Source organism: Echinococcus granulosus, assembly GCF_000524195.1.
Source record: "Echinococcus granulosus chromosome Unknown EG_S00089, whole genome shotgun sequence".
NCBI lineage: Eukaryota > Metazoa > Platyhelminthes > Cestoda > Cyclophyllidea > Taeniidae > Echinococcus > Echinococcus granulosus.
The window spans coordinates 146,991-160,953 of NW_020170469.1; the positions used below are offsets into that span (position 1 = coordinate 146,991).

Consider the following 13,963-nt stretch of genomic DNA (forward strand, 5'->3'; position numbering starts at 1 on the left):
GCTAAAAGGGATTTGTGACGTTTGGGTCTAACATTTTTGCAGTTCCATGCAAATTCAACAACTGGCATGGTTTGCTTGTGGGGATTTTACTTACATCACCGACGACGTAGAAGGTTGATCAAAGAAGATCGCCAGCAAAGCTGCTCAAAAGAGGAGGAAGGCTCTGCAAGGCTTTGAGTGCTTGCTTAACTCATCGTTTGGTTACATGGACAATTATGATCGGACTACTGTTCTTCCACTGGGTGGCCTGGCCGCAAGACTATGCTAGTAGTCCCTTAGCCCTTCTGTACGTTGGCAATACATATTCTGTCTTACTGTTAGACCAATGGAATTCTTCAAATCTCTGACAGCTATAGCAAATAATGTTAAAGCAAGTCGGTATCTTTGTTTTTGGACTATATGTACTTCTTCCTCTGATGTACACTCAATCATGTAAGTCATTTTTCAAGTTAATTGTAGTAGTTATTTTCTTCACTCTGCGTCCTAACTCATGCCGTTCAGCAAAAAAATAAATGTTCTCGAAGGTTGAAAGGTCAGCAACTATTAGCACTGCTATATCGGTGCTTAGTGTCACCCTCTACACGAAAAGTATGGCACAAATTCCACAAAAATTCAGTTTAGGGAGTAGTTGTGTGCTGTTATTTGTGTAATTTTATGGTTTAGAGCACCAGCCCATTCATAACACCTTAAACAAACGACGAGTTTAGAGTATAAAGCTGGGCAACAAAGCAAACCTAGTATCAAACCGAGTTTATTTGACTTGTCGTGGTTCTAATTACGCAGCCACTGCCAAACGAAGACTGCGATATTAATGGCAATAGCGGCGATGGAAGTAACATTTTTAATAGATTACAACGGCTACGAGAGTGGTGATGTGAGTGTCACACAGTAGTTTCAACAACAGCAGCAAAAAGGGACCAAATGAGGAGCAAGTAAACAAATATGTTTACCACTAGTAGTTTATAGCTAGTGCTGTTCGACACTGAGGAGCGGCTTTTGCCTTTGCTGAATTCACTCATCTGCCACTGCAATTCCGTGTAAAAGTATCAGTTCTTCAAACAAATTAAAAATTTTATCTATAGCTTTCTTACTACGTGTTGAAATAACAAGCTGCTACTTATCGGTTAATTTATAGGCTAAATTACTATCCCATTAGTTAGTTGCGATGCAGATAAAAAAAAGTTTATTTTACTGTTCATTTATTTGAAGTCAAAAATTGAATATACCTCACATAATGGTTCTATCATATTCATCTAGCCATCTACAAACCAACAACGTCTTCATTTACGTGCGGCTTGGTCTCTTGCTTTAGATCTTAATTTGCGGTTGACAAGGGAGACAAGCCTATCGTGTGACCCATTGCTCTGTTGCTACTTAGAAATGGAAGATAACTCATTAAGTGAATATGCATGAAGACATTGCTCTGATTAAAATTTATAGGAAACAAAGTAATGACTATGCCATTTTGTCAATTAGAAACTGCTTTTCCAGAGCTTACATATTTTATAAGGTTCACAATAATTGAAAAAGCAAGCTCCTTCAAAGATTACGTGTACTATATTTGCTAACTGGCTACTTATAACGTGGGATGACAATTCTAACCATAAATTGCCCAGTGGAGACAGAGATTTCTAGTTTCCTATTCCATTATACAATTTTGTTAGTCTATAACTGTGTGTCCGATTCGAGTGTCTTCTACTGACCCCATTTAATACCCCTTCGCCCACTGAACCAATTCATAACTGATATAAATAAAACTGAGAATGGAACCTCCAATCATGCAAATTGATACTGCAATTTTAAAAATAAATGATATACTTTTACCGATACTGCATTGCACCTAAAGTAGATAGGGCTGAGTTTTTAGCAAACTAAGGGGATGATTTTGAAACACCCACCAATTCCTAATAAAAGGCAGCTAAGTCGTTCGTTATTGCATTAAGATGTGCTAGTTTTAGAGTGAATATTTCTTTGCATTTACAGATGCTAAGAAGCTTTGAAGACTACCGATTCGTTTTTCACTTCTCCCATCTAGGCTATGAAAACATGACCCTCATTTTAAGTTTTAATCTACCACCCTATGGTAAAGTATGATTTTTCATTGTAGTATTCGTGAAGAGAACGAATATAACATTAGCTTCCCCAAAATGATTGACTCATGGTCACACTCTTATAAGATATCAGATTGTTCCAAAAGACTACGCAGTGGGTCTCTGTGTGTGTTGGACTGCCAAAATTCAGACTACAATCACAAGGCAAACATGCCTTTGGTAGGATAAAACTCAAACGAGTACAAAAAAATCTTCTTTAGAAACAATCAGCACTAACGAATTACTTGAGGCACAGTCTTGAAGTCTTAATCATAGCCTTGTACAACCCTCTATACAATATCCCCAAATTTGTGGAAAAGGCAGGCTATCCAATGCAAAGATTGGTACATTAAATGAGGGAAAAAATATTACCTCAACTCGTTTTCGATTTACGCCTTTTTGCAACATTTGACAGCCATATTATCTTTACTACTTTTTAGTTCTGTTTCCAAGTTACAAGTTACATCACTGGTGGTGACATTTGATGGACACATGCCTGTCTTCCTGGGTCCCCCATTTGATAGGCTTCTGCGATTCTCTGTCTATCGATGGGACAGGCGATCTTATTTTTTCATAAATCATACTCGAAGATTAGAGCCTTAGTATTTGCATTTGTTCTAAAAGCAAGAAAGGCGCTTTTACCTAAGAAATGGATACGTATTTTTGCATGCATTTAACATCCATTGTAATTCTTTTATTAATCAGTATGCAAAAGAACTCAAGTTGAGGCATCATCCTTAGTTTTTGATGCCTCAACTGAAATTAACTGCCATCATGGCAGTGCCATGGCCAAAAGCAGGGAACCTGTTTGTCCTATCACCTCTTACAATTTCCAACTCAATCCGGTTCAGTCCATACACTGCTAATCGAAAGGACAAGTGGTAATGGTAGTGATTCTGTGTAAAAGCTGCAACTTTTTTAAAAAAATAAACTATATACAAACTGGCGGAAGCTCATGTCTTCATAAGACTTCAAACAAGGCACGGCGATAGCAGATTCACCCTGTTTAGAACGTTTGAAAAGTACAAAATTCCATCAAAGGGTTGAGAAATACTTATGAAAGGAATAAGGTATTCATCTGATTAAATTTATTCTTCTCTAAGTCAAAATCTTCTTCCTTAATATGAACGCACTTTTTAGAATTTACAGTGATTTATGTGAAAATTTTCCTCAAGTACAGCTACATGGCCTTATACTTTTAACTTTAAAGTTTTTTCAGCTATTCCTTCTCCTCATTTATATATGACTTTTTTGCGTAGGCACTGTTTGTTTGGCCAATGAAAGGCGATAGTCTTGGCTGACCCGTGATCTCTTGCAGTAAAAAACTCCACTATCTGTACAAAGTGGTCTTTTGCCGTAGAACTGGAATTATTGCATTTTAACACCTTTTTATTTAATGTCATGCAGCGGTATTTCAAAATAATCGGCTAGCTTATCACCCGACTGCGTGGTACGTTAAATGCGACACACGGAACATCAAATAACCTAACTACGACATTCACTGATGTCCGTAGCGCCAATATCTCGCACTAAGCATGCGTAACATAATAGACAAGTCTTCAAAAATTTGCTTTGATCCTCCGTTTAGTGGTTTGTTAAAATGAATTAACGTGTTGGATCTCGCTGGAGTATACTTTCCCCCTCCCATATTTCAGTGGATATTTAGGATATGATTTAAATACGTGCGGACAGACGAACACCAAAAATGATGATCTTTTCTGCTATACCATTCAAACAGAAACATTTGGCAGCGCCGCACTAACCAGCGGAAACCCTATTGTAATAAGATACATCCTATATCTTTTTGTATAAGTAACAAGCCTCGTTTTTTGGAAGGATCGACATTTCCAACTGACGCAGAAGTCATCCTTTTACATTTTTATCTGTTTTGTGATTTATAGGCATTGAGGAATGAAGCCAAGTATAAAGGGAAATTGCATTTTTTTCTCTCGAGCAAACAAAATCTGCAAGTGGGAAAATGTAATTTTATGTTGGCTAATATTTTCTGGGTGTACACCTCTTTGCCCGTTTATAGAAACTAAATGATATCCTTGAACTCAAGCATTAGTGATATATTTAGGGCCAGTCAAAGTATATTTACAAAAAAATATAATGTCGCTTTGAGGCATACATGAGTACAGAAGAATTTATAATACCAGGACAGATTATGCATTGCCAAACCAACCAAAGTGAGAAATTAAACAGACAAACAGATAAAAGTAGGTTAAGTTTCTTTATTCATTTGTAAAAAAGCCTTTGCAATTAATTTCTCATTCTGGAAAATGTACCTTTCTTGCCCGAATGCAGAGGGAATCGCTTGACGTCATTCTGCCTCACAGTAACCATTTGGTTCACGTTATTGTCTACAGCACTAAGGTTCAGACCTATCGTCTTAGCGCCATGATCATAAATTTGACAAGAGTTCTATATCCTAAAAAATACTTAATTTAGGCTTTGTTGTACGGATGGCAACCTTTCCCAAATGGCAGTTGCCTACTTGCTATAGTAAAATCGCAAACATCGGAGAGACAAACGAGGAGGAAGAAACCCAAAAGTACTGCTAGATGAAATCTACTATATTATTTTTAATAACAGTAATTATATAGCTAGAGTATATAAATTGCTGTGAAAACCATACAAAGCGCTCTAGCCAAAGGGACACTCTTAATTTGAAAAAGGAAAAGTGAATTTAAGGAAGCAACAGCTGTATCTTAGTTTTAAAGCAGTCCCTCTTTGTATTTAAATGCGCACCTCAATCTTTAGATGAAATTTTTGCACGTTTCAAACGCCCTACATGGGGTGGGCTTCCCATTACTACGCCTCATTTAAAGTTATTTGGGGATGTGGGTGTCCTCCGGTTCGTGTCTGGCTTCTTCTAATAACAAGCAATCGTGTTCATCATCCACCTTACTCTTTTGCTTGCATCCAGCCATCGCCACTACTATTCGTCCTTTTGATGAATGGTGTCTAAAATGACCTGCAGTGAACCGCAATAGCCCATAATACGTGAGTTTAAAAATTGTAAGTGGTAATGGGACTCACGGTATGGTTACGGTAGCAGTTATTTTTAATTTGGACAATTAAAATCAAGAGCATTTATTGAATGTGAACTCTATTTATTTTTAAGTCTGTATTTATATAGTCAGAACATACAAGTTACTATAATTGCTAGGTTAATTCTATTAGGCGACTTTTAAAGACGGTAATTACAGTCAGAAGGAGGCTAATAAAGACCTATCCCGTTATTATTACAAAAAGGTTCATACCGACTCTGTCTGCACAACGAATATGGCCGGGTTTTGTGGTTTAAAGGTGATGCAAAAGAGGATTGGCATACGGTTGCAGAAACTCTAATAATTGTAACGAGAGAGTAAATATATAGTGTCTCCTCATGTCATCTATTCATTAGGGGTAATGGCAAGTGGTAGTCATAGCGACAGCACAATAGTCGGCATGTTGAGACGCTTAATTAAGTATACACCGCATTCTAATCTGTAGTGTCAAATGCACTAACTTACGGTTATAATTACCGAGTAAAATTTTGGTGAGAAATTTTGAGGCAAGCCCTCCCCTAGCCTCATCAAATAATTATTAACGGGGCCTGACTAGCTTCATTCGTTAATAGCCGAAAATGCGTTAAATAACTATCACTTGTGTTAGAAAAAGGTCTTGTATGTTACAATTCCTTATTATTTATTGATCGTATTTCAGGCTCTCTGGGATATTTTATTGAATTTAGAATAGTTTAAACCAAATACGTTCATGGATTCGTTGAGTATAGTTTTTACTTGAAGGTCCATGATAAATTGCAAATATATTCAACTTACATTGGTTTTTCTTCCCTAGAAATATCCTGAAACATGTTATTGAAAATACGCGCAGGTACAAATTTAATATTTTGCTATTGTTTTTCTTGTAAAGCACACATAGTCTGTCCTAAGAACAAAGGAAACTATGATACTAGGACAGGAAATACATCGCTAATGTACTGGAGAGGTAGGAGGCTGCAGACACGATCCCTGAACCAGTCACCCAGCAAAACTTTTCCTGAGGTTTCACGTCCACAGCTAGTGTCGCTCCACTTTTGAATATCATTCCTGCAGAACACAAGACTAGGGTAGGTGCCGAAGGTAGATGTCACTTGCAACCCTTCTGTTAGAGGTCGCCACAGATGCTCTCATCAGCAGTACATGTTCTTCCAGCACATTATGGTTTTGCATTCAGAAATGAAAATTAAGATACTTGTCCTTCGTGATCGAATTTGCTTTCCGTTATTGCTAAAGTGGGACTCCAAGTCGTAATGCCAGAAATTGAATTGCATTGCCAAAGTACAGAAAGTCTTTGGGGACATTTTCATAGTTTTGGAATCTTGCTGCCTGATGGAATTTTAGCTGAGGAATCTTAAGTAACCGCAAACCAAAACGTGGAGTTCACTATTATGGAGTCTTCATAAACTCACTTTTAATTTAGGTTTAATGTCAACTTTTGACTTTTACACCATCTAACCATGTTTAATTAACTACACTGATAAAAAGCACTGTTTAATAGCTCTAAAATAAACTATCTTGTTCAATCATGCATTTAACATAGTCAGTGCGTTGCAATATGTCAAGGTATATATAAGCAACCGTGCCATCATCCCCTCCAGAGCAAAATCTGCCGCTGACACTTTCTTTGACCACTTTGCCAGAGACGTATTAATGCATCTTTGTTCTTAGTGTAAGGACTTGTCAAAGGCTACTAGAGAACATAGATGTGAAACGGTCTTACTGAATACTGAAATAGTTTATTTCCACCTTTTACCGCAGTCCCCTTAAAGCAAGTTACAAATATCAAAATTAAGGATACATATTTTTAGTCAGTTTAAGGATTTTAGGTCTACGAGTCATTCCTGATGCCGAAATATGACAATGCAAACGAAGCCCTCCTTGGTATCAATGCTTGTTTCTCGCATCCTTCCCATCGTATACCTCCTTTAACATGAGTCCTAGTTGCTTGTGGTTGAGGGCATATCATTTTGCCATAATTCCGGAATCATCAAGGAAACTATTGTAAATAAACTTAAAAAGGACACTTCACACCGTCTATAGGTGGTTCCACTTCAGCCCCAAATTCCATAGTGCAAAACACGAGCTTGAAGGGTTGCCTAGAGTTTACGTAATTCTGATAAGCCTCAACTGAGAGTCTCGATTTCTGATCTTTAAGTTTAGCGTTCTGTCAACAAAGTCAAAAGAGGCTTTTCTCCTAATTAAAAACTTGAAAGACTCTCACAAATGTAGCACTCTAGGTCATCCTTAAAGCCGCAAAGAAGTACGCTGGAGAGATAAAAATTTAGACGTTTTAGACTTTGACGGAAAGTCATCACACCGAGGTTGTTACTGACATGATATGTTTTAAAGAGCTTTAGGAAAACACAGAAAATTTTCTTGTTTACCTTGCTTAAACTTACTATATCCAAATAATCGTCTATTTATTGTAATAGCCTGGCAGAACCAGTTATGCACGCAAAATTTTGGCTGGTTAAAATGTACCAGTAGCTACTCTTTAAATGACCCGCACTATAATGCTAACGATTGTTTGGGGGAAGATTGTTTAATTCCTGTTTTTCTTTTGTCCTGAACTACTAATTGTTTTCCAGCTATGTGAATTAGATGGGAAAATTTTCCACCCGGCTGTCGATCAAAGTGACCGGAAGGGTATTGTTTGGCTTAAGTTCTGTTAGACTTTAGTTGCTCTTTTACTTCTAGAAAAAGAAGCAATTAGGACTAAAAGATTAATTTGTGGAAAATGTCAATGTGGGATAATTTGAGAAATCTGGATATTATCAAATTCTATCAATATAAAGTAGGAATATAAGGAGAGAAGTTTGGCTAAAAAAATATGTCTGTTATGCTTTGATTGTTCGTTTATCCCTTTATTTTCGCTTCGCTTAAGTCTCCGCTTTTGTGCTTCCGCAGGGGAGCATGACCACCGGACCATGCCAGTGGCGTCTCAGCTCTTCTTTACCTCAGCAACAAATAATCGACCCTAGTATTTTGCCTTCTTCTGTTTTCTCAGAAGTCTTATGGTGCTACGGGCCAGTATAATCTTAACTCCACTAATAAATTAAAGTTCTACAAACAGCATAAACGTAGTGCTAAGTCATCTGCAAATTATGTTTTGCAATTGCAAAAGAGTCCTTTCGGAAAAAACTAGCCCACTCAATTACGTCCACAATTTTGTTCCGTCGGAAAATGAAGGGATAATTGCATTTCACTTCCGTCAAAGTGAAAAGCAAGACAAGCTCACTCCCAATGAAGTGTCCGCATATAAAAAGGTAATGTAATTTAATTCTTGTTTCCCGAAACGATGGAATGCTTGTAAATCGCTCTCGTGTGTAAAAATTACTTTTTGATGAACGAATAAAATAGACCATAAATTATTTTACTAACCTCAGTCTTTCCGAAAGTCGAAAAGAGTTGTAACACAAAGATAAAAAATATATTGCTAACCTGTAGAAGTGCTGGGGACTACTGGTGTAGTCCAAAGACCATAAAAAGAGAAAAAAATTAAGTGCCTGCTAAACCGGAGCAACTAATTAAACAAATGATCAACATGCTGTGCATATTATCGTCTCATCTGAGTCTATTTTAATAGTTTGTGGTTACTAATATAGGAAGTGTTGACCACCGTTGACTAGTATTTGAAGTGGGAAAAAATGAACTTGAGAATAATCGTTATAAGAACCGGTTATTTCCTGTTATTTTTGTTGACGAAGTATAAAGTGCTCTAATTCGTATAGACTACTTTCACAATGTTAACGGAAGTACGTGCCTTTAAAATATTTCAGATCCTTCTTTCTTTCCTTTATGTCATCTTTATAATTATCAAAGTGATGTTTTGCTTCCGGTTGTCACTCCTTAAATTTCACAAAAATTAACCATCACTTCAACGTTCCTTTTAAATAAATGCGGTCCCACTTTAACGGTTAATTGAGAGTACATTTTTTCCGTGCTTGTAGTAAGTTTTATTAAATGAAGGCATTCTGCAGATGGTTGTTACAGTTGTTTTCCGCATATAATAATACTGTGATCCAAAGGTCTACCTGGTTTCCTTTCCCAGTCAACTAGGAGAACGATATTTACCTTAACTGCATGTTTATCTACACTGGTATGTGACCATCACCATGGTTTTATGGCATTCCCTTCATGCTTAAGTCGCCCTGCCTTCCTTTATGGCTAATAATATCCACAGGATACAAACTGGACACCATACTAGTAATAACGGCAATTGATTCATGCCTAGAAGGAGACGATCCCGATTTCTTTGCTTAGATTTTATATTAAAACTTCTTAGAAGTAAGGCCTTTGATGTAAATGGCCAAATCTACAGGTACGCGTAAATAGGAGGATTCTAAAATCACGGCAGTTTTTGGTAATCACTCCAATGTCATGTTCAGCGTAGTGCATGGTGCCAAACCGAAAACATTGCAGAATTCAAAATATTCCCTTAGGTGTGGTTTATGATACCTATGTGAAAATATCTTCATTATAAATGTTAACATCTATTTTACTTGTGAAAAAGGGAGGAATGGCCAACTTCAGCCGTATGTCATCCTTGAAATGGAAACTAGGGTAAAAGAAATAAAGAAAATAGGTATCAACTTCTGGAGTTACATTATACAATTAATTCGCCTCTGGGCGAAAGTCTTACCCCACCAGACATCTTAAGTGCAGTTGGTAAGGGGGGGTATGGCCAGACAAATTACCAATATCCTTCGCCATCGTTAAAATCAAACGCTCTTCGGAGGTTCAGAACACCAGTGTAATTCCAGCTGTATTCACATACCTTGCGGTGGTCAAGGCAGCGTCGGAGAGGATGTTCAGGAGAACAGAAAGACTGCACAGCTACAACTCTTCGAGCTTTACAACCACTTGAAGTATTAATTATTATCGTATGATTTTATTATTTATTCAGACTACTAATTGTTTGGTGGGCACATAAAAATAATCGGCGTCGTAACTGCGCACTAGGTACATCCTAAAAACAATGCATGGTCCGAATCCCCTCATGAACAATTTAGAGCCAATTACCCATTTTGTTCAAAAAAACTAGGTAGTTGGAAAGTTAATTAGATGAAGTAAACGCTTGTTCCAGGTTATTCATGATGATTTGTTACGCAAAATTATCCACAAATAATTCATTTCCTCTCAGAACCTTCTATCATTTCATTAAACCACTGGACTTGGTATCGGTCTATCTAAGAATATTATGGACAAACTTATCCGATGGATACAGATTTACTAGCTTTACCGTTCTAATATTTGTCTGGATTAAAATGCGATTCCACCGGCCAGAGCACAAATGAAGGAGTTTTCCGGTTTCACTACATTGATTTATGAATCAAAACATGACCGCACACTTGAATGTACTTTTAATGAAAACTACCTAAAGAAAAATGCTATGGCTGATTTCAAATCAAAGAAGTAGGAAATATATTTAACACGTGTGGATGCAACAATAAATCCTTAATAGCAGAAATAGTTTATTTAATGTCACTTTCTGATGAAAACTTGCGGGGTAATGCTTGCACTGGATTGCACTAAAGTTATCACCATAGTTTCTTTTCTGGCATTTAGTGGGACAACCAAACTTCGGTCTTCTGATGTCCCAGTGTGTCAGTGTTTTCCTATGGGATTTTGATTACCAATGCATGTCTTTGGATTCTTATTACCTTTTTAAAAAGTATCTTCAACAGCCCATTCATGACATGCTGATAACTCAAAATCTAAGGTAGCTTCGAGATTTACCGACTTTGATCTACAATTGGAACTAGCTTTTCGTCATCATTTACAAGCCTGTAGATGTTAATTAAAACTCTCCCAAAAAAATACTTCCAAGTATGCCAAATTGTAATTGTTCATATTTATAGGACGTATTTTTTTTAGATTCGTGAGAAATTTTGGTACGGTGCAATCAAGTGAGGTTTCATTTTTAATTGACAAATGCAAATTTCAAAGTTCGCAGCTACTCATACGGGCTCAGGTAGGATAAAATATTATCAGGGTTTTCTGGCATAATTTTGGAGCAACGAGCTTCCTTTACAAAAATGCCAATTCATAAGTCAAAACGATAATTCATAAAAGTGATATGAGTCTAAGTACTTTGGCTGTCACATATATTTTGCCGAATTTGATTACATAAATTTGCGATTTCACTTACATAGAAAGAAAATTTCACTAAAACTGTAGTTTTGTTCATCATGCTAATTATTATGGCTAAAAATTTTTAATTTTTAGGCTGCTCAAATTCCATAGAAAGTCTCCCAATAGCTGTGGAATTGAACCTTTTAGAACTGTTTAACTCAAGCCGGGACTTTTGAGTTTGTTGGGTGAGTAAATAAATTTAAGGAAAAAGAAAGTGCACCTGCCGTTCTGCCTTTTTTCTACTTATATTAATGTTAAACAAATTTGTACAAAGTTTAGCCGAAGAAAAATTTGTCAGCACAACTGTATGAATCCGCTATCACTTTAGTGTACTCCATCATTAAGGTCTTCATTACTACTACTGGAGTGCAAGTTCACCACCTCCAAGGAAAGGCACGAATCTTTGTATTTGTATCACAGACTGTAAGTCGATCTGTAGTCTCATTCACCAGGGTTTCACAGGAATGACGGCTGTTCTAAGAGAAACGAATGGAACCAGCTCGACCGAGATCGCAGTTGACAGAGGCGCAGGCATCTTTGGAACGTATTTACAGTTCAAAAGTCCCATCGCCGTACTATATTCTACCTTTATATACGCACAGACTCCACCACCATTGTTTGTACTCCCAATTAACGACCTCTGAATTAGAATGCGCTGAAGTGGACTGGCTAGAAATGCATTGCTCATAATTTGTGCGTCCAGAATGCAAGTGGGACAGGGCATAGTTGTCGCTTGTCACTAAGCGTAGTACTGTTACAGTAGGATTCCTTTTATCGAAAACCTTAAAGATTGAGTCCTAGCGTAAATTAAATGCCTCTTGTAATTAAACGTTTTGCCAATGGCCTTGGTCAATTAACTTTACCGAAATTTGTGTGGAACTAACGTAATTTTCAAACAAAAATTAAGACCTCGTAATACAGCAAAGTCTATCATTGGCATCTTTGCGGTATGGCATATAAATCTGTTACTTTGTCTTAAGAATTTTCTTGTGTCTTTTCAGAGAGTGAATTTAGATGCCCATGGGAAAAATAAGTAGCAGAGATACAGAGATATCTAAACAAGGTGGTAAAAAATCCTAGATCTTTCCAGTAGCGTCTGGTATTTGGGTTTGATCGGCACATTTACGGCGTCAAAATGCAATGGAATTACCAGCTCTCCGTGGACGCAGCATTCTGCCCAGCGCGGCTCTAAAGCTCTTGCTCAGCATGATATGGAGCAACGGAGTGATGACATGAACCGATAAATGAGCCGCCAACATCCAGGAACTGGGTGGTGAGATATTGTACACCACCAGAAAAGTGGGCGTCTCCAAAATATAGAAGGTGAGGGTTCCTGCACCGAGAATGAGACACTTGTGAAAGTTCTTTCTAACCACAGACTGCCAGAGACTCGGGTGCGGTGACTGACCACTTCCGATAGACGAGCGATGAGCATCAGGCTGTATAGAAATCCTCGAGACTGTTACAGTGGCTACGTGGATATGTTTTACTATCACTGCGTACATTATAATAGTAGCGATCCAGGTAAGGATGAATACAGCAAGTGGAAGGGTAAGAACTAGTTGGATTTGGGTGATACTCTTTTCCAGCTCAATGTTCTTTTTTCCTGCTCCAATTTCGTATAAGGTTTGAAAAAGTTGCCTGAAGATTACCACAACAGTAAGAGATGCGTGAATTCCACAGACAATCACTATCAAAAAGAAAGTGCCCCAAAGTGGGTTGCGTTGTAATTTAAAGGTGAGAGGAAACACAAGGCTGAGGAATTGAATAGTAGTGTTTACGAAGAAGAAGACTGCCATAAAGAGAATTTGGAACACACTCCACGCCACGCAGATCAGCACGATCCAATTGTCTGCATCAGCACTGGATGTTCCACCGCATACATTTATTACCGCGAGGGGAATAAAAGCTACACAGGATAAAAGGCCGAATATAGCTATTGCGAAAATAACGTGGGTGTACCTAAATTTGGCCTGCCCAGATAGCGCACTGAAGTAGCTTAATCGGTTCTCTGGTGTGAGGTTCACCTTGAAGGGATTCGCCCCGACAATGGATATGCGTGATAAACTGCGAGCCCGACCGGTGTAGAAGTCGTTCTCGCGGCTGTATCGCAGACGATGGAGAACGTTTGCCAAGATGATGCAACAATTGGCGCTCAACCCAATTATAATGATACATGAGCAAAGGAAAATGAAGATGATTCGCTCTATGCCCACGAGATTGAGTCGAAATAGGTCCAAAAAGGTCTGTGAGGATTCATCCACAGGGAAATCGCCCAACAGCGAATCAAGATCAGCTTCCGGGCTTGAATTGTTCCCAAACATGTTGACTGCACGTGATGTGTATTGATTGTATCGCGTGACAGGAGCTAAATTTGGCATTTCTAACTTAATAGCTATTTTTGCCAACTGTTGAATGCCTAATTTAAGTGAATGTAATGGTAATTTATCTTTGCAAACCTATTTATTATGCATCTTAAAACGCCTCTCCAGATAGAAAAACTTCCCGTTACCTGGCAATTTTAATTAGCTAAATACCTTTATATGCTTTTATTCGACCTTTTTGGATAAAGGAAAAAATGTGGCTGCTTCTAAATTGCATAGAAGCTGAACGTCAAGTTATACTTCCATCCTTAGGGTGAAACTAAGGCACACAATTTGCTAAGCTTTAATTTTTACCAGCAAATAA

At 37.7% G+C, this 13,963-nt stretch overlaps 1 protein-coding gene across 1 annotated transcript; it reads right to left on the reverse strand. All coding sequences in view use genetic code 11, as the record gives it.

Moving 5' to 3' along the window:
- Positions 1 to 7,373: 7,373 nt before the first annotated feature.
- On the reverse strand, positions 7,374 to 13,599 carry EGR_07874 (hypothetical protein; the record flags this gene model as incomplete). Its single annotated transcript, XM_024497123.1, has 2 exons — positions 7,374 to 7,405; positions 12,426 to 13,599. 2 exons carry the CDS (start codon positions 13,597 to 13,599, stop codon positions 7,374 to 7,376), a joined length of 1,206 nt encoding a protein of 401 aa, XP_024348460.1.
- Positions 13,600 to 13,963: the final 364 nt, after the last annotated feature.